General features: G+C 31.4%; 2 protein-coding genes across 2 annotated transcripts in view; one reads left to right on the top strand and one right to left on the bottom strand.

Annotated features, from left to right (window-relative positions):
• LOC135845869 (pikachurin-like) overlaps positions 1–14,438 on the top strand; it is a 71,797-nt gene extending 57,359 nt beyond the window's left edge. The window contains exons 11-13 of the mRNA XM_065364719.1: positions 7,804–8,043; positions 8,140–8,243; positions 8,323–14,438. Coding sequence (XP_065220791.1) covers positions 7,804–8,043; positions 8,140–8,243; positions 8,323–8,462 — 484 coding nt within the window. The 3' untranslated portion in view covers positions 8,463–14,438. The remainder of the gene's footprint in view (positions 1–7,803; positions 8,044–8,139; positions 8,244–8,322) is intronic.
• A 135-nt stretch (positions 14,439–14,573) lies between these two features.
• Positions 14,574–22,071, bottom strand: LOC135845791 (protein zyg-11 homolog B-like). The gene is made up of 13 exons (XM_065364619.1): positions 21,473–22,071; positions 21,199–21,399; positions 20,899–21,115; positions 20,624–20,819; positions 20,406–20,551; positions 20,184–20,327; positions 19,876–20,112; positions 19,683–19,791; positions 19,452–19,601; positions 19,186–19,372; positions 18,831–19,111; positions 18,628–18,751; positions 14,574–18,499 (listed from the first exon to the last, which is right to left on the bottom strand). Exons 1-13 carry the CDS (start codon positions 21,691–21,693, stop codon positions 18,460–18,462), a joined length of 2,253 nt encoding a protein of 750 aa, XP_065220691.1. The 5' UTR covers positions 21,694–22,071; the 3' UTR covers positions 14,574–18,459.
• Between the last annotated feature and the right edge of the window lie 81 nt (positions 22,072–22,152).

The raw sequence follows: 22,152 nt of genomic DNA, 5'->3' as shown, positions 1-22,152 counted from the left end.
TTATTCGCCCTTAATTTTGTCATGAAAACATCGATGATATTTATTTGTAAATTCCCGAAAATTTCCTGTAAAATTGTCCATGTCACCTATTACCTATTTTTGATAATTTACTAATTTTTTTCCAAACGATATTTTTATCAGTTTTTTGAAATGAAGGAATTTTGGAATTTTTATTTCATCACTTTTCAAGTATTTTCAACGGTTTACATTTAGACCCAAATTTAGCCAAAATTTCCCCTCAATTTTTCAATATATTTTGATAAACTTTTTTCTGTCATTTTCAACGATTAAAAACAATCAATAAATCTATCTATCTATCTCAGCAGTTTTGTCGATATTTTGTTCCACTTATATGCAATTTTGTTCACTTATATTTTCCATTTTTCAGACCAAATTTTCTTGGTGAGGTATTTTTGGATTTTCTTTTTGCTGAATCTAATCTCAACATTACACCAGTGGTTTACTTTTCTCTCTTCTGGGTTTTAGACGAACTAGAGAGAAAGCTTTCCCAATAGCCAGAAAACTTTCTAGAATGGGCAAGGCAAGATCGAAGACTGTTCAAAAATACTACTTCAACCAAAATTATTACAGCAGCTGTTGGAAGTACATTTTTGCAATTTCAGAAAATTTCAAAATATTAAATTTGTGCCCAAAAAAAATGAAAAAAAATGGATATTTCACCTAATTTAGCTGGAAAGCTGAAAGGCATATTATGCCCTATTTTCAAGTCTTTCGCCCTCAAATAGATTTTAAACTGTTTCGAGTCATATTTAAAAGTAAATTTGGAGTCTCTGGAGTCTGGACAATTTTCTTAAATCAATTTCCAAAGATACCATTTAAATATTGTATGTATCCATTTTCGATATGCTGAGTTGACTTGTGATTTTAAACTATTATGGAGCTTTTAGTGACATTTTAAATTAATTTTCAGTATTCCAAAAAATATCACAAAGTTTGTCTGAGTGAACATTTGAGCCTGTAAACATCTCCAGGCGACTCAGAACGCTCAAAATAGATCACAAACAAAATTTTAGCCCTTCAACTTCATTTGGAAAAATTTTGTGGAAATCCTTTTTTCAACAATCTGCTGAAAATTTCCGAACTGCTCAAAACATCTCGAAAACATATTTTCCAATCAATTTTGGGAGAGTGGGAGGGGAAGGGGGGAGGCAAAAATATGGTAGATTCTGAATTTACAACGTTAGCTAGATGAAAAATTGTTGCTTCTAAGGTGGTTTTTAAAATTAGGGGAAGGGGACATTTTACATATTTGAAGTACTTTTATCAAAAGCAACGTCAACTATGACGTAAAATCAATATTTAAAACGTAGTTTTCGGAATATAAATTCTAATTTGGGCTAGTTTTTTGGAAAACAACGTTAGCTAAAAGAGAAAAGGTGGTTTTCCAAATAACCATTCTATTTGGGCCAGTTGTTTTGGAAAACAACGTTAGCTAGATCTTAAATCATCACATTTAACGTGATTTTCAGAGTATATATTCTATTTTGAGTAGTTGTTTTGGGAAACAACGTTACCTAGATAGAGAATTGTTATTTTTAACGTGGTTTTCAGAATATACATTGTATTAAAACAGTTATCTGGAAACAACGTTAGCTAAATGGAAAATCGTTACTCTTAAGGTGGTTTTCCAAATGACCACTCTATCTGGGGTGGTTGTTTTGGAAAACAACGTTAGCTAGATTGAGAATTGTCACTCTTAACGTGGTTTTCAGAATATACATTGTATTTGGAACCGTTTTCCGGAAACAACATTAGCTAAATAGAAAATCGTTACTCTTAAGGTGGTTTTCAAAATATACATTCTATTTGGGGGTAGATGTTTTGGAAAACAACGTTAGCTAGAGGTTGAATTGTCACCTTTAATGTGGTTTTCAGAATAAATATTCTATTTTGAGTAGTTGTTTTGGAAAACAACGTTAGCTAAATGGAGAATTACTATTCTTAACGTGGTTTTCAGAATATACATTGTATTAGAAACCGTTTTCTGGAAACAACATTAGCCAAATGGAAAATTTGTTACTCTTAAGGTGGTTTTCAAAATATGCATTCTATTTGGGGTGGTTGTTTTGGAAAACAACGTTAGCTATGGAGAATTACTACTCTTAACGTGGTTTTCAGAATATACATTGTATCAGAAACCATTTTCTGGAAACAACATTAGCCAAATGGAAAATTGTTATTCTTAATGTGGTTTTCAGAATATACATTGTATTAGGAACACTTTTTTGGAAACAACGTTAGCCAAATGGATAATTGTTACTCTTAAGGTGGTTTTCAAAATAAGCATTTTATTTGGGGTGGTTGTTTCGGAAAACAACGTTAACTAGATAGAGAATTGGTAGGTATTCATAACGTGGTTTTCAGAATATACATTGTATTAGAAACTGTTTTCTGGAAACAACATTAGCCAAATGGTAAATTGTTACTCTTAAGGTGGTTTTCAAAATATGCATTCTATTTGGGGTGGTTGTTTTGGAAAACAACGTTAGCTAGAGGTTGAATTGTCACCTTTAATGTGGTTTTCAGAATAAATATTCTATTTTGAGTAGTTGTTTTGGAAAACAACGTTAGCTAAATGGAGAATTACTACTCCTAACGTGGTTTTCAGAATATACATTGTATTAGAAACTGTTTCCTGGAAACAACATTAGCCAAATGGAAAATTGTTATTCTTAATGTGGTTTTCAGAATATACATTGTATTAGGAACACTTTTTTGGAAACAATGTTAGCCAAATGGATAATTGTTACTCTTAAGGTGGTTTTCAAAATAAGCATTTTATTTGGGGCGGTTGTTTTGGAAAACAGCGTTAACTAGATAGAGAATTGGTATTCATAACGTGGTTTTCAGAATATACATTGTATTAGGAAACCTTTTTTTGGAAACAACGTTAGCTAAATGGAGAATTGTTACTCTTAAGGTGGTTTTCAAAATACCCATTCCATTTGGGGTAGTTGTTTGGGAAAAAAGCATTAGCTAGATGGAAAATCATAACCCTTAAGGTGGTTTTTTGAATATGCATTCTTTTTAAGAAAGTTTTTGAAGAACAACGTTAACTAGTAGGGAAATAAGAATTCTTAAGGCTGTTTTGGTGCTTTTATGTCCAAATTCTTCGACAATTTACCGATTTTTAGGCCTTTTAAACTGTTTTTATGTTATTCTATCAAGTTCGAAATGATTTGTTGCGCTAATATTGTAATTTCGGCTCTATATTGCTGAAATTTCATCAATTTTTTGTAGTTGAAACAGAAATGAAGAAATTCAAACTAAAACTTAAACTGAAACGGAAATGAGCCAATAAACTGAAATTGAAACTGAAAAAATCAAAGCTGATGTTTGGTGGTTCATTTTTTAAAATAAATTTCCAAAACACTATTACAAATTTGATTATTGTGGGGGTGGGAGTGAAACTAAAACTGAAACTGGTATAAAGAAACGAAACTGAAACTGAAACTAAAACTAAAAATCAGTCAAGTTCGATTGAGAATTGCATTCGAGTGCTACTTCAAAGCACACTTTCAAAGTTCATTTTTGAAGTTTGAAAATTTTACTCACAACTTTAGGTGTTGTAATTCCAAAAAAAAAAAACTAGACAGCTGCGCCTGGCGCAGCTGTAACAGTGTGCGTAGCTTCTTTAGTTAGGAAAGCACAACCCAATTTGGGAAAAGAAGCACAACGCGATTTTGAAAAAAAGCACAACAAAATTTCAAAAAAAGGCACAACTTCGAAAAAAGCACAACGCGACTTCAAAATAATAAGCACAATGCTATTTTGAAAAAAAAAACAACACAACTTTGAAAAAAAGCACCGCAAATTTTAAAAATAGAACGAGATTTCAAAAAAGATCACAAAAAAAGCGCCGCAAATTTAAAAAATAGAACGAGATTTCCAAAAAGATCACAATATGATTTTCAAAAAAAAGCGCAACACAACTTTGAAAAAAAGTGACTGGGATTTTGAAAGCAGAACGCAATCATGATTAAAAAAAAAAGCACATTGCGAATTTGAAAAAAGGCACAACGAGTTTTTAGAAAGAAAAGCACAACGTGATTTTGAAAAAAAAGCGCGACGCGATTTTTTAAAAAAAAGCACAATGCGGTTTCCGAAAAAAAGCACAACGCAAACTTTGAAAAAAAGCAAAACGCGAACTTTAGAAAAAAAACAACGCGATTTCAAAAAAAGCACAACGCGAACTTCGAACAAAAAGCACAACGCGATTTCCGAAAAAAAGCACAACACAAACTTTGAAAATTTTGGAAAAAAACGCAATTTCAAAAAAAGCACAACGCGATTTCGGAAAAAAAGACCAACATGATTTTGAAAAAAAGCAAAACGCAAACTTTGGAAAAAAATAACGCGATTTCGGAAAAAAAGCACAACGCGAACTTCAAACAAAAAGCACAACGCGATTTTTTAAAAAAAAAGTACGACGCAATTTTTTAAAAGAAAGCATGACGCGATTTCCGAAAAAAAGCACAACGCAAACTTTGAAAAAAAGCACAACGCGAACTTTGGAAAAAAACAACGCGATTTCAAAAAAAGCACAACGCAAACTTCGACCAAAAAGCACAACGCGATTTTTTTAAAAAATGCACGACCCAATTTTTTAAAAAAAAAGCACAATGCAAACTTTGAAAAAAAAAGCACAACGCAAATTTTGGAAAAAAACAACGCGATTTCAAAAAAAGCACAACGCGAACTTCGACCAAAAAGCACAACGCGATTTCAGAAAAAAGCACAACGTGATTTTGAAAAAAAAGCACAACGCGATTTCAGAAAGAAAAGCACAACACAATTTCAAAATAAAAAGCAGAACGTGATTTTGGAAAAAAAGCACAACGCAATTTCGGAAAGAAGAGCACAACGCGATTTTGAAAAAAAGCACAACGCGATTTCGGGAAAAAGCACAATGCAATTTCGGGAAAAAGGACAACGCAATTTTTAAAAAAAACCGCGGTTTTTAGAAGAAAAGCACAACGCGACTTTGTAAAAAAAGCACAACGCGACTTTGGAAAAAAGCACAACCCGATTTTTAAAAAAAGCACAACGCGAATTTTTGAAAAAAGCACAACACGAATTTTTGAAAAAAAAGCACGCGATTTCAAAATAAAAGCAGAACGAATTTTGGAAAAAAAAAGCACAACGCGATTTTGAAAGAAAGCACAACGCGATTTTGGAAAAAAGCACAATGGGAGCTTCAAAAAAAAGCACAACGCGAATGTTCAAAAAAAAGCACAACGCAAATTTTCAAAAAAAAGCACAACGCAAATTTTGGAAAAAAAGCACAACGCGATTTTTAAAAAAAGCAGAACGTGATTTTGAAAAGAAGCACAACGCAAATTTGCAAAAAAAGCACTGCGCGATTTTGAAAAAAAGCACCACACGATTTTGAAAAAAGCACAACGCGATTTCAAAAAAAGCACAATGCGATATAGGAAAAAAGGACAACGCAAATTTGCAAAAAGAAGCACTGCGCGAATTTGAAAAAAAAAGCACTACACACCTTTGCAAAAAAGCACAACGGAATTTCAAAAAAAAAGCTCAAAGCGATTTCTAAAAAAAAAGCACAACGTTATTTCAAAAAAAAGCACAACGCAAATTTGCAAAAAAAAAAGCACTGCGCGAATTTGAAAAAAAGCACTACACAATTTTGAAAAAAAGCACAACGGAATTTCAAAAATGAAAACGCGATTTCAAAAAAAAGCACAACAAGCACAACGCGAATTTGAAAAAAAAGCACAACGCAATTTTGAAAAGAAGCACTACACGATTTTGAAAAAAGCACTACACGATTTTGAAAAAAAGCACAATGTAATTTTAAAAATGAAAACGCGATTTCGAAAAAAAGCACAACGCAATTATGAAAAACAAGCACAACGTGATTTCGAAAAAAGGCACAACGCGATTTCGAAAAAAAGCACAACACAATTTTGAAAAAAACCCACACGATTTTGAAAATGCACTACACGATTTTGAAAAAAAGCACTACACGATTTTGAAAAAAACCCACACGATTTTGAAAATGCACTACACGATTTTGAAAAAAAGCACTACACGATTTTGAAAAAAAGCACTACGCGAATTTGAAAAAAAGCACAACGCGATTTCAAAAAAAAAAAGCACAATGGGATTTTAAAAAAAAGCACTATGTGATTTTGAAAAAAAAGCACAATGTGATTTCAAAAAAAAGCTCAACGTGATTTCGGAAAAAAAGCACAACGCGATTTCAATAAAAAAAGCACAACGCGATTTTTAAAACAAAAAACTCACTGCAATTTTGAAAAAAAAGCACAACACGATTATGAAAAAAAAACATGAAAAAAAACGCGATTTTGAAAAAAAAGCACAACACTATTTTGAAAAAAAAGCACAACGCAATTTCAAAAACAAAAGCACAATGCGATTTTGAAAAAAAGCACACCGAGATTTTGAAAAAAAAACATGAAAAAAACGCGATTTTGAAAAAAAAGCACAATGCGATACTGAAAGTTCAAAAGCTCGAAAACACAATGCGATTAAAAAAGCACTACGCGAATACGAAAGCTCGAAAGCACTATGCAACATCGAATGCACAGCACATTACCGAAAGCTTGAAAGTATAACGCGACACGGATAGAACTTCTCTGGAGCACAGCCAAAGCGCAAATGACGGGTGGAATTTGACTACCAAGGGTAGCCACCTGCTTTCATTGTCTAGGTACTGAATGTGTGTAAATGAAACACCTGCAGGTGCAGGTGTTCTAAAAACTTTTCGAAGGGTAGCCACCTGCTTTCATCGTCTAAGTACTGAATGTGTGTAAATGAAACACCTGCAGGTGCAGGTGTTCTAAAAACCTTTCTCAAAATTGAACCATGGGAAAGATAACACTGTAGATAAGAATATTTTAGGACACCTGCGGTGTTACATTTTAAAAGGGATGTCGGCTTCGCTTTTGATAAATATAACACCACAGGGGTCGGCTTCTCTTTGATAAAAATTTGAAAATTGAATAATAGAAAAGATTTTAGAACCCCTGTGGTGTTACATAAATTTCAAAATTTATCTGACGTCGGCTTTGCTTTTGATAAATATAACACCACAGGGGGTCGGCTTCCCTTTGATAAAAATAATTTCAAAATTTATCTGACGTCGGTTTTGCTTTTGTCGGCTTCGCGCTTTTGATATGGCCCTTTTCCCCTTTTTATTCTTTTTTTGGTACAAATTTTCGTAATTAATTGCAATTGAAGACGTCATAGCAAAAAGGACATATGTGAAAAGTTGTATTTTGAGAAAAAGCTCTTTGAAAGTTGGTGCGCTTGTGAAGAGTGTACCACATTCAGTAAAATTATAGTACAGGGATTGTACTATAATTTTACTGAATGCAGTACACTCTTCACAAGCACACAAACTTTCAAACAGCTCCTTCTCAAAGTACAACTTTTTCACATATGTCCTTTTTGTTATGACGTCTTCAATTACTCAAGAAGCTAATTGAGTAATTGCAATTATAATTACGGCGTTGAATGCCTCATGATGGACCACATCTACGTACGAAAATTTCAAAAAAATCGGCCCATCCATCTAAGAGAACATTCGTTCCAAAGAATTTTTCCACTTTCAGAACGAAACCAATAGTGTGCTACGCACACTAAAAAAAAATCAAAAAATGGACCGTATTTATTTTATAACATTTTTGAAAATATGAACTTTTGAATACCCTTTCCTAAAGTAAAACTCACTAGACTCTTAATTTACTCTCGTTTCATCGCATTATTTATTTTTTCTTATAACTTTTATCGCAGAATCGTCAGTGACAGAGTAAGCATCAATATGCGATTCAAAACCACTTCAGTTATGGGCTTATTATTATGGCATGGCAACGCAGCAGCCACATCTTTGAATTCAAACAAGGACTTTTTATCATTGGCCATTGTAAACGGCTACCTACAATTATCCTACAACGTTGGCAATGGTCAGGTATCCTTGATGTATAACAGCACTAGAGTTGATGATGGGCATTGGCATCGTGTCAATATATTCAGGTAAATTTTACAGAGAATTTCTCAAAAAATTTTCCACCTTTGTATGTATGTCTATGTAAAGTAATTTGTGTTCACGATGGTATTCTTTTTTTATAGGGAAGTCTACGTAGCTAGTTTAATGGTAGATAATGGAGAAGCAATTGTTAGTAAAATGACGGGTCCTTTAAGACAGATGAACTCTGATTCAGGACTTTATATAGGTAAGTAATTTTTCCTCCCTTCATAGATCCCATAAATCATACCTATATTTAAATCCCGAAAATTTAATTCAACCAACAGGTGGCTTAGAAAGTGAATTCATGAGAAGCAATTTCAAATACAACAAAGGAATCAGAGGATGCATTTCAGACTTCGTAGTGAACTCCGACTATCGCGTAAAACTATCGTGGAAACAAGAAGACGTCGTATTATGCGAATAGTACCTACTTAGATAATATTTCTCCAAATCTCAACCACCTACTCGTACCTATTTATAAAGGATCTGGGTAGCACGACGAGTACGAGTAATCTCATATATCGTTTGTTTATTGTAATTGTAATAGTCAAATTGTTCAACGTCCGTTTATCGTTTTATACTCTCACGTACATATATGTCATATATTTTGCACCACTTTGTGCAAAGTAATAAAAGTATGCATACATTATGAATATATAGATACGTATGTGTTTTTTTCTACGTAATATTTTCCGACAACTAATTATTTTTATACGATTTTCCTCTCTTGTCTGTTTCCTTATTTCTTTACCTACCTAAATCTCTCTCTCTCTGTCTGTCTATGTATAACTTTTTATACTTACATTATATCAGTATTATTATCATGTACTAAAATAATATCATTCATTTGTAATGTACTAATTTGCTTATAAAGTGACGATTTTTTTTTTTAGTCTAATTTCCACATTTCGAGGTAAGTAAAATAATAATTTAAAAAAAAAAATGGACGATGAGGCAATCGACATTATATCCGTTTATATTTAAGTAATACTTCTGTGATACACTCTTTTATGTAACGGACTTATTTCTACTCGATGCAAATTAATTAATATGTAAGTTTAATTCTAGTCAATCGCCCCATATATCAGTTTAAAGTGTGCGTTTTTCTCTCCTTATTTTAACAAGTACTTGTTCGCACAGTCTCGCATAGGTAAAAAAAAAAAGTGTGCTAAGAATTTATTTAAGCGAGTCGCAGTTGTTTGTTCTTTTTTCTGTTCTGTTATTTTCTTTTCTTGGTAGACGACTAGATAAGTTTCGTGAATAGGTATTACGAGTGCATATATTTCGTTAATTGGTTATATTTATGAATGAATGTGATTAAGACGATCAAAAGTCAATGAAAATGTGTAGTTTGTAATTTTAAACTTTAAATTTTTTCAATATCATCATTGGACTATCAGCACATCACTGTATCTTAATACCTTATACTAATTAACCTATTCGTACATGTTATATGTGTACTTGAGTATTTACCTAATACCTACTTACGTTTTACTACATATCTACGAAACTTTTGTGCCTCTATAGTTTTATGTACTTAAATAATGTGCTCTATGAATTAATATTCGACATAGTTTAGGTACCATATCTACGAAGTAGGTTATTCTTCTCATACGTATTTGTGCATGCCGGTGTACCCTTGACGAGTACATTAGAAAATGTATTTATTTTAGAGAAGATGCATTTTTTAGACCTTAATATTGTTGCAATTTTTGGGAAAAGAATCGACTGAAATTTATTTAAAATGAATGAAGAACTGTTGACGTGTGATAAAATATAGAGGAAAAATTAGAATACCTTTCGTGATTTTTATTCCATTCTCTGCCTTTTCATGCATATCAGAATTATTGTTCTTCCTTATATTTTAACCTATTTCGTTTATTCTCAACAAGTCTTTGGTTCTGAATATAGTTTTTTTTTCTTTTTTTTTGTCAGAATGATTTTTTCCCGAAAAAAAACTTGGATGGAATTTATCTCAAGTCGCAGTTGGATACTGTAAAAAAATGTTTCTTCTCTATTATATAATCAAATCAAAACGACAATAATTTAGCTGCGAAAATAATTATCTATGCAGCCTATTTAGATAAATTAACAACCTTGGTCAGCGCTACGTTTATATATTTTATGCCATTTATTTTGATAACGGTTCCAAATGTAGTATGCCTAGTAATGAATATTATAATTATTTAAAACGAGCTCAGTTTAAATCTGGTTCAACTTTTTGAAGTGTTCTATTCAAATTTCATTCTTTTTTCCCAAGAAAATTAGCTCATTTTCTCCTTAATTTTTCGAAGTACGTAAATCTCTGAGTCAGAAAAAAAATGTGTAATATAAATCTCTTTAAAATTTGCTGGAACTGAGAGTTTTTACTGAGGGCATCTCGTAAACAAATGGAAAGTACATTTTCAACAATTCAAAATCAATGTCCACGTTTTTGCTAAGATTGTAAATTTTGTGAGAAAAATAACAGGTATCATTAAAAAAATAACTTAATTAAACTAAAATTTGCAAAAAAAATTCACAAAAAATCGCATCATCAATTTTAAATATTATGTTTTATTCTTTTGGAAAAAAAAACGAAAAACACCAACAAAATTTATCTGAAAGTGATGAAATATCAAATTTTAGCAAAATATAGCCATAATAATTTACATAACACATAAAAATGCAGTAAAAAAATTTAAAATCGTTTTTTCAAAAATCTCAAAAATGCGATTTTGAATATTTTAGGAAAAATGGGGACGTTTTGACAATTTTGACCAAAAAAGAGGTTTTGAGATAATTTTGACCAAAGAAAAGCATTTTTGGGAAATTTTGACAGTTTTGATAAATTTTTGTCAATCTTAGCAAAAAAAATGAAACTGAAAATTTCAGGAAAAATGAGGACTTTTTCGGCAATTTTGTGCAAAAATGAGTTTTGAGGACAATTTTGACTTTTATTGACCAGAAAAAAGAAGTTTTAGGAAATTTTGACGGTTTTGTCAACTTTTTTGTCAATCTTGTATTGTAAATATTTTGGGGAAAATGAGGACTTTTTGACAAATTTGACCAAAAATGAAGTTTTGAGACAATTTTGATCAGAGAAAAGAATTTTTGGGAAATTTTGACAATTTTGTCAATTTTGTCAATTTTCTTGTCAAGTTAGATATCAAAAAAAATGTGACCTACAACATTTTAGGTAAAATGAGGACTTTTTGACAAATTTGACCAAAAATGAAGTTTTGAGACAGTTTTGATAAGAGAAAAGAATCTTTGGGAAATTTTGACAATTTGGTCAACTTTCTTGTCAAGTTATCAAAAAAATGTGACTTACAAAATTTTAGGTAAAATGAGGACTTTTTGGTAATTTTGTTCAAAAATAAGATTTTTGGGCAATTTTGAGCAGTAAAAAGAAGTTTTGGAAAAGTTTGACATTTTGGTCAATTTTGTTAATTTTCTTGTCAAGTTAGATATCAAAAAAAATGTGACCTACAAAATTTTAGGTAAAATGAGGACTTTTTGACAAATTTGACCAAAAATGAAGTTTTGAGACAGTTTTGATAAGAGAAAAGAATCTTTGGGAAATTTTGACAATTTTGTCAACTTTCTTGTCAAGTTATCAAAAAAATGTGACTCACAAAATTTTAGGTAAAATGAGGACTTTTTGGTAATTTTGTTCAAAAATAAGGTTTTTGGGCATTTTTGAGCAGTAAAAAGAAGTTTTGGAAAATTTTGACATTTTTGTCAACTTTTTCTGTCAATTTCGACAAGACTTGTGATTTGGAATATTTTAGGAAAAATGTGCCAAATGTGGACTTTTTGACAAATTTGACCAAAAATGAAGTTTTGAGACAATTTTGATCAGAGAAAAGAATTTTTGGGAAATTTTGACATTTTTGTCAACTTTTTCTGTCAATTTTGACAAAAATTGTGATTTGGAATGTTTTAGGGAAAATGTGGGCTTTTTAACAAATTTGACCAAAAATGAAGCTTTGAGACAATTGTGATCAAAGAAAAGAATTTTTGGGAAATTTTGACAATTTTGTCAACTTTTCCTGTCAATTTTGACAAAAATTGTGATTTGGAATAGGTATTTTAGGAAAAATGTGGGCTTTTTAACAAATTGAAATGAGGACTTTTTTTGACAATTTTGACCAAAATGAGGTTTGGGGACAATACTTTCTTGTCAATCTTAGCAGAAAATGAGACTTTGAAAATTTTAGGAAAAAATGAGGACTTTTTGATAGTTTTATCCAAAAAAGAGTTTTTGGGACAATTTTTACATAAAAAAAGAAGTTTTGGAAAATTTTGACAATTTTGTCAACTTTTTTGTCAATCTGTGATTTGTATAATTTTTGGAAAAATGAGGACTTTTTAGCAATTTTGGCCAAAAATGGTGTTTTGGGGGCAATTTCTACTAAAAAACAGAAGTTTTGGGAAATTTTGACATTTTTGTCAACTTTTTTTGTCAATTTTTACCAAAAATGTAATTTTGAATATTTTAGGAACAATTAAGACATTTTGACCATTTTTCCCAAAAATGAAGTTTTGGAACAATGTTAAGCAGAGAAAAGAATTTTTGGAAAATTTTGTACAGTTCTGACAACTTTCTTGTCAATGTTAGCAAAAAAATGTGACGTTCAAAACAGCTGCAGAAAAAATGAGGACTTATAGACAATTTTGCCCAAAAATGAGGTTTTAGAACAATTTTGAGTAGAAAAAAGAATGTTTTGTCAATTTTGACACATTTGCTTAAAAATCAGGCTTTACAACAATTTTTGACAAAAAACATAATGAACACAGGTTTTATTATCGTTTTTAATTTTAAGATCTTTTTTTGATTTTTTTCTCCTTTCAGCAAACTTTGAGAACATTTCCATTATCTTTTTTTTTTTTTGTAGTTTTCAATGATTTGAATTCTTTTGAAGTACTTTTCTGTTGTTTTTAACAGTTTGAAATTACTTTTTTTGTTCATCAGTATTGGATGTTTTGCAATTTTTACGAGTTTTATCAAATTTTAATAAAATTTCACGAGTTTTGAATAATTTTACGGTTCTTAAAATGTTTTATGTTTTTATTTCATCAGTTTTTGATTATTTTTAACAACTTTAAAGTACTTTTTCAAATTTTTTATGTCATTTTTTATACGTTATTATAACAATTTAATAACAAATTCTGTTCCCAGCCATAAATTTGAATACGGGAAAGGAGCCACAGAAAAAGGCCTCTATTTAACGCCTTGCAACTCGAGTTCTTTTTCCATTCAGTGACGTTAATAAAATTGCCTAACCTGTTCGCCGTAAATACATTATTTTAATCACACAAATTGTGAAACGTTTGTATTTATCTGGCGAATCTTGAACCTTCAATGAGATTTTGATATTTTCATTACATAATAGTTTTTGAAACCCCAAAATATAAAAATTTATTTGGGAAATTCAATCACATTACTGGGCAAATTATAATTCGAACTTGTTATCAACTCAACTCGCAATATTTACTCTCAGCTCTATTTTACCTCAAATTATCATCTCTCATCCTTTACCTGTCTTCTTCGTTTCTCTCTTCATTGTTGACTTCATAAAACGATTAACGAGCGCAAAACGCCGGCTTATTTTAATTTCTAAGGTCAATTAATTACGCAACGATGTTCAATCATGATAAAATTTGTAAATACACCTTTTATTAGTTGTTATCTCTCTTGTACTGTTTTTAGTCATCGTTTGTAAGACTCGTATCATGATAGTGCGATGCGGCGGCATATCCGGCGAAAAGTTTTCATTTCCGGATAGCCTGCAGCTTGATAGGTAGTACCTATTCGTTATTATTTAGAATAATTTTTTTCTTTTTCTTTACCTACCTAATCATATAGGACATCAACACGAAGCAATATTGACGACTTACTGATTACCCAAACTTGTACCTACTACATATTATAAATGTACTATACCTGTAAGAGCTGTTTTTGAAGTAAATTTTTCTTCAAGTTCAATCATCGTTTCAAATACTGATTAGTTTATGTATCATGTGAACCTATCTTTAGCTATTTGTTGAATTCGATATAAATGCCAGAAATCAGATTGCGAGTCATTTTTCACTTTTTTATTGACATCTGATTTGATATTTATGTTTTTCTGAGCGTTATATTTCACAATTGCAGTAACACCATATAAACAGGACACCTTGTATGTTATGTACATATCCATGATACATAATGATAATGATGTTTTGTACCGCATTTCCATAGTGTACCTAATCGTATATCGATGGCTTTCTCATTAGGTTTTCTTTTTTCATTGTTTTCTTCGCATTTTTTATTCATTTATTATTTATTTTTTAATATTTTATTTTGTACATCCATCACGAAATATTTTATTTGTTAATTTATTTCTGATCTGTTGTCAATAAACGACGATTCTTACCATTTTTACTCATTTCATAGTTTATTTAAGTACGAATCTTTTTTAATTTATATTTACTAAATAAATTAAAAATGTAGAGAACGAGCATCAATTCAAAGTTTGGAGAACGAGAGCGAAAAAAAAACACAACAAAATAATGTTTTAAGAATTTTATTAACGAAAACAGTCAAACTATAGAATATACGTAATTCAATGTGACAAGAAAATGTTGACTGATGTTTTTTATTACAATGGCAACAGGGCTGTAAGGTAATTTATGTTGGTAAATTACGGCGGTATTTTACCGTATTTTACGGTATTTTACCAAAAGTTTATTACCGTATTTTACCATAATTTACCAAAAAGCCAAATTAACACGTTTTTTCCATCTTTCCTTCATAAATTTCCAAATTTCCATGGGAATTTATGATTTGAAAGTTACCAAAAATTTTCCCCATAAATTTCCAAAAAATGTCCATGGAAAATTTTCTATAATCTTTAATAACACCTAAAACAGATGAAAATTTACTTCAGAGGCAGGTCAGAAGTTCACAACTTCGAAGTCAAACTACAAAAAATAACTCTTCATATCCAAATTAGTAAAATACCATAAATACCGTAAAATACCGTATTTTACCGTATTTTACCGCCGTATTTTACCAGTGAATAAATTACGGTAATTTAACAGCCCTGAATGGCAAAGATAACCTACAACCTCCTTAGCTGATATTGTGCTGAAATTTGGCAACACTGGATAGATATATGTATGAGGGCCACACCTCAGAACCACATTTTGAGTTGAGAAGTTGAATTTTTGATTTTTGGCGAATTTTTCAAAATAGGAAGTCTCGAAGCAGAAATCAAAAAAGGGTGCAGGATTTGGGCCAAACTGGCAATTTTGTCAAAAAACAAGACTATTGCCATATAACAGAAAATTTTTCAAATAATTCAATTTTTAAAAAAGGGATAAAATGAAAAAAATTTAAAATTAAAAAAAAGAAGATAAATAAAATGAAAAAAAAACTGATTTTTTTTCAATGTTTACAAAAATCACCAGAGCAGAACTTTTATAATTTTATATTTTAAAAATTGATATTTTCAGTCATTTTTGGGCACTTCAGCATCATTCAAATTAACTTCTTGGATAAAAAAAAAAAAAAAAAAAAAAAAACATGAAAAATGAGTCTCAAGGATCAAGTGGATTTATTAGCACCAAAATTTTAGAAAACTTTGAAAGTTCACGTCTTATGACATTTTGTTTTTACCAAAAAATTGAAATGAATAAGTTGGAGACTTGGAAACGTATGGAATTTGGAAGTCACGATGAGTTTAGGAAAGAGGACAAGGAAGGGTTTAAATCGTCCTAAAATTTGAAGAATCAGAACAGAAGAGAAAATTTCTCGACTTGACTTCAATTTTAGCCTCACAAATAGATTAATCATGATTGAAAATCGAATAATCGAATTTTAAGAATCGATACATCGAATCTCAATGATCGATACATCGAATCTCAATGATCGATACATCGAATCTCAATGATCGATACATCGAATCTCAATGATCGATACATCGAATCTCAATGATCGATACATCGAATCTCAATGATCGATACATCGAATCTCAATGATCGATATATCGAATCTCCAGAATCAATAGGTAAATTGAATCTCAAGAATCGATAAATCGAATCTTAAGAATCGTTGAATCTCAATGATCGATAAATATCGAATCTTAATTATCGATAAATCGATTTTCATTGGTCGATAAATCGAACATCGAACCAATAAATCGAATTTCAATAATCAATAAATCAAATTTCAAGAATCGATAAATCGAATTTTAGGAATCGATAAATCGAACTTTAGGAATTGATCAATTGAATCTCAATGATCGATAAATATCGAATCTCAATTATCGATAAATCGAATTTCATTGATCGATAAATCGAACATCGAACCAATAAATCGAATTTCAATAATCGATAAATCAAATTTCAAGAATCGATAAATCGAATTTTAGGAATCAATAAATCAAACTTTAGGAATCGATGAATTGAATTTCAATGATCGATAAATCGAATTTCATTGAACGATAAATTGAACATCGAACCAATAAATCGAATGTCAATAATAGATAAATCGAATCTTAAGAATCGATAAATTGAATCCCAATTATCGATCAATTGAATCTCAATTATCGATAAATCGAACCTCGAACCAATACATCGAATTTCAATGATCGGTAGATTGAATTTCAAAAATCGATAAATCGATTCTTCATAATTGATTTGTTGAAAATATCGATTTATCGTATCTCAATAATCGATTTTTGCCATTTTTGATTTTGTGTGATCGATCGTTCTTGAAATAAAAAATAAATTTTAGCTTCAAGCTTCAAAAAGTAACTATACATACACTTCCAATCAAAAATTTATCATAATCCAAATTCGATTGACTTTTGAAAATCGATTTTTCCACAATTTTCAATACCGTATAATTGATTATGTTTGAAAAAAAAAAAAAAAAAAATGTCTCAAAAATCGATTTCTCGACCAAAAATTTATCTGATTAAAAATCGGTTAATCGAACCCTAAAAATCGACTTATCTATAGGTAGTTTTTGATTTCGTATAATCTGATAATCAATCTTGCTCGAAATGAAGAACTAATTTCAGATTCGAAAATAATGAGCTTCCCGATCAAAAATTGATCTCAATAAAAAATCGATTAATCGAACCCCAAAAATCGAGTTTTTTCCGATTTCCAATTCCGTAAGATAGATTATTTTCGAAATGAAATGACCTCTTGATCAAAACTCGATCACGATAAAAAAAAAGCTTTAATTATCATTTGTATTGTTTCGTTTCAGCATCTTTGTTTTCGTGAGGTGAAAATTAACCAACATTAACCAAAATTATGTTCCGAAAAGGGTTCATTCGAAAATCGATTTTGTCATACTTATTTTCAATCAAGAGAACTGAAGACTGAGGATATTGATCTTTTCAAAGATGATCAGTAGGTCTAACTCAGGCAGCTCGAATTTCATTCTGAGGTGTTGCAAAAATTCCCTAAAGAGCAAAAACAAAAATACTAATTATTGATTTTGGAAAATTGAGCACTTTCAATTTTGGAACATACAGGTGTTCAAAAAATCACAAAACACACCTTTCCAAACTCACTGAATCTAATTTTGCTAGATGAACATAAACGATACTTTCTGACCGCCTCCCCCCCCCCCCAAAAAAAATAATTTCCGGCGCTAAAATTAATTTTCCAATTTCTTTGTGAATTTTTAAAAACTCAAAAAAATTAATTCAATTAGTGTGAAAAAAAAAATGATTCTTTGTTCATCACCAGAAATCCAATTTAGACCACTTTTCAGCGATTCTCGAGCCTTCAACCGATTTTTATTTCTTCTAGGATCATTCCAATGACCTTAAAATAGACCCAAAACAACTCTCATCATTTTCTTACGCTTGCTTCGTGTAAAATAAAAATTACCAGTCAATATTTTCATTCCAAATTTTATGTAACTACAATCGAATCTAATAATAAACGATAATGCGAGTTTCGAGAAATAAAATAACGATCCTTAACACATAATAAATAATACGGTAGAATCTCAACCATCCAATTCAACGGGGCAAAAAAGAAACAAAATTTTACAACGTATCAGTCAATCGAAATTAACACCACCGAATCAAAAAAAAAAAAAAAATCCACGTCAAAAGACACTTTAGAACAATTCAAAACAGCGTCGATATTATAAAAAATGAAGATAAAACCAGTCAATTGAAATTCCGCCGTATATAGAAAGATAGGAAAAATATGTAAATATCAACAAAGCCACACACGAAGGTAGTCTATAAAATAATATGCATGTATAATGTATAAAATCATATACACATACGTAACGTACCTACTGCGCAAACAGCAGGTTCAGGTACTCGGAATTCCGGCTCACACAAACAAATTATTATGAAAATGAAGTAATCATTGAAGTATACGAAGAGAAGTAGAAATAAAATAGGTCTTAAATTAGTTCAAAATTTAAAGACTGTGATTTTCTTTCTTCCGTATTCGCTGAAAATGAGACAGAAACAAACATACATTGGTAGATTAGTATTCAATAATACAACAATGATGGTCTTGAAACTTGAAAAAAACAAAAAAAAATTAGACCTCAATTATGGCTCGATCGTGATACTTACTGAAGTTGATGAAGAATTATTTCAGCTTGTTGTTTAACCAATGGATTGGTATCACTTCGTTGAATCAATTCCATAAATATATCGCATAATTTCTCTTCCAGTACCATACGATAATAACGTGATGCTAAAAATAAACCACAAACACATCAAAATTATTACACATTCAGAGTATAAAGGAGTAAACGAGTCATTTTCCTACTTACCATTAACGGTGAGTACATGTTGCACAGCCCACAAAGCCCATAACTGAGCTTGATACGTTTCGTAACAATTCAAAAGAGGCAAAAACGGACGAAACGATCGATACGCGACCATTTCACCTTCGATATGTTTCCAACGACTGATCGATTCGCTAAGTTCGATCAAAATATCATCTCGGGGTATTTTCTCAATAGTCCAGACTTGAGGACCGGGTGAAATCAAGTTGGCTAAAATTCCAGCTGAAAAGTAACTATTCTCGATGGAAGCTGAACCGAGCAAATTCCTGTGAAATTGATAATAATTATCGTTAAAAAACAATCGTCGACTTTAGAAGATATTTAGATCGAGGAATCTCACCGAATAGGATTTATCACTTCGAATGTCATCAGACAACTCCGCAAATCGGCGAATTCGGCGATATTATTGAGTAAACCGAGTATTTTAGTCAAGACTGGGTCACAATCGACGTATTCGTCTAACATTTTCGTGAATAGCTCCAGACCGCCTTGTTCTAAGAATACTGTACAAGTTTGTGGAGACTCGTCTGATATTGGAGAGAACAGAAATCACGTATTAAATGATACACGTTGAAGTAAAAATGAACATGGGTCAATAATACCAACCTGTGATGTTCCACAGAGTGCTCAATGCATAACCTAGCGTAGGATCTGCAGCTATGATGTCCAGTTTTCTTTTCACTAAGGCTAGCAGCTTTTGCATGTATCGTTTTTCTGATCCCAATTCGTTCATTTGGTCTGTAGATATTCTCGCAACTATCGAAAAGAGTTAGCAAATCAATCGATATATCGAGTAAATAATATTGAAATAAAAGTCCAACAATTGATTTCACCCACCAACAATACTCGATATGGCAACACAAAGTCTTTGAGTAGCTTCATCGGTGAATCTACATAAAGCATCCAATACAAGTCGAGCGCATCGATATCTATCCATATTCGTATTCTGAGAAAAAAAAACCAAAGATGAGTCAAGGGAATATTTCGAAACGTTGAATATTTTACTGAAGTATTGTTTTTGAAAAAATACCTGCAACATTCGATCGTTACATAACGTAAGTAAGGCATTTTTCTGTAACTGAGGATGCTTTGCAAAAGTACTCATCGCGTTCAGAATAAGATGAGCAACTTCGGTCATCAAAGTCGAAGGAATACCAAATGTATCGTTATCAAACCATCCACTTTTCGTTAAATTATACAAACACGCGGTACAAGCTAACTGAACTTTGAAACTCATCGAATGAGTTTTCATTACGTCTGTCATGATCTGTGAATCGAAAAACAACTGTAGTAAAACATTTTACTGATAATTTAGACGTTTTTTAATCGAATTATTACCTTGACGAGATCTGGTCGAGGACCAAAATCTTTACGATCTGATGACGAATATAGATTATATAATGTACTTTGCAAGAAAATTGTTCTTTTTGAATATAATTTCAAACTGAGTACGATTTGATCTAATGAAGCAGATCCAGTGACCTGAAATAATGGGAAAAAAATTATAATCATCGAACTAACAGTGAATTTATGCCAATTAATATTCTGATTGATATTCACCAGAAGATCTGGACGATATAAGAAGTGTTGAGTATTTAAAAACACATCGCTATTGCACAATCCTGTATCCAGTAATCCAAAAAATTTCAAATTTTCGTGGCTTTGAAGGAACGCGATCAGAACGTCTTCTGATACGGATTCATTACCTTTAAACAGAAACAAATAGATTTGAAACATTTACGAAGGTTTAGTACATATTTTCCATTTCCAACACTCACCAGAGATGTCCAGAGATACTAATTTGGGTAACTTATCCACGAGATGAGTGATGGGAAAAGTATGACTCAGATCAGGAGCTGTAATTATGTGAACAGGGTTCGAGAATTTTTCAAACGAGATATCCAAATGCCTCAATTCATCGAGATGGAAAAACACGTGATCTAACATTTCATCGTTACAATTCGAAGGTAACAGCTGCAAACAAACGATCATAATATTATTACGTTTATCAAATGCACAAAAAATTACACGAAAAAAAAATCTCATCGCTTACAAAGACATTAGACATGATCAATGTTTTCAATCTAGATTTACATTTCAGCAAACAAGATAAATCATTAATGCCAGTATTGGAAATATTCAACGATTCCATCAAAGGTAATTCTTCTACGATGACATCGAGCAAATGTAGATTTAAATTCGTTTCACTCAGATCCAATTCGCGTAGATTTTTCAACGTAATGATCGGAGATGTGATTGGAAGGTATCGTCTGAAACAACAGAACCATATCAAAATGACTAAATTAGTAATCAAGATAAGCTGTAGGCACGTGAAGACTTCTGCAACACTTACTCGGAGAAACACAGAGGAAACGCAGCTTTCGAAACGCTCAGTTTTTCTAAATTAAGTCGAGTCCATTCGTTCAACGAGTCGACCAATGTATCGATGGTGATTTGCAATCCACCCAATCGTATTTCTTTTAGTTTATGTTTCTGGAAAATTTGCAACTCAGCAACGTCGATCGCAGAGGAAGCATCTGGTATTGATATTTTTCTGCAAAAGAAGACAACTTCCAAGTGAAAAATACTCTTTCAAGATCAATCTCTAGAGTTTATTTCGATTTTACCTCAATCTAGTATTTGTTGGTTCGAATAACGAGATTGTCTGGTGATTCAGTAGGTTTTTAGCACTCATCTTTGTGATCAGTGTTTCCGAAAGTTGCTCGGGTAAGAAGACAGAGTTGGAGAAAGCGAGCACATTATTCAAGTCGATCGTATCTATTCTTAAACTTTCTAGAAATGCATCAAGTGATAGATCGGTCAACCTGGGGAAGTAATCGACATCCATGATGAGGGTTTTGAGCAGCTGGTATCAAGAATCCAAGATCAATTTCCCATGGGAGAGTTGAAGTATCAGAATACGATGATGAAGTTCACGATGACGATCGAATCGAGTTAATTTCTCTTTCGAGTTACATCTTTTTGTGGCGAATGTTTTAAAGATAAAACGTAGTGAAAACACATTTAACTACACTTGGCAAGACGACTTTCTAGTTCGGTTTTCTTCACATCGATTAATTTCCACGAAGAAATATTAGATCAGAATAGTACGAAGATCCAGATGAAAGAAGAAATGGGATTTTCCTAGATGAAATTCGAATATTATTAGAAATTTTTTCTCAATAATATTTTCATTTATTATCGAAAGGGAACCGATGCAGCTGATAAGAGATGACACGAGTCGAAAGTTCAAATTCATCGAACGACTCAACTTTCACCCAGATAGGGTTAGTGTGCTTCTGTGTGC

This window comes from Planococcus citri, chromosome 4 (assembly GCF_950023065.1).
Source record: "Planococcus citri chromosome 4, ihPlaCitr1.1, whole genome shotgun sequence".
Classification (NCBI taxonomy): domain Eukaryota; kingdom Metazoa; phylum Arthropoda; class Insecta; order Hemiptera; family Pseudococcidae; genus Planococcus; species Planococcus citri.
The sequence above is the reverse complement of the archived record's forward strand: the minus strand, read 5'-3'. Positions and strand labels throughout refer to the sequence as shown.

Excerpts from the sequence above, each read along its gene's own strand:
- LOC135845791 (XM_065364619.1), bottom strand. The coding sequence starts at position 21,693 with ATGGATGTCGATTACTTCCCCAGGTTGACCGATCTATCACTTGATGCA. Across the intron at positions 19,373-19,451 it reads CACTCTGTGGAACATCACAG|ACGAGTCTCCACAAACTTGT; the intron begins GTTGGTATTATT and ends CTCCAATATCAG. Across the intron at positions 18,500-18,627 it reads ATAATTCTTCATCAACTTCA|CGAATACGGAAGAAAGAAAA; the intron begins GTAAGTATCACG and ends TCTCATTTTCAG.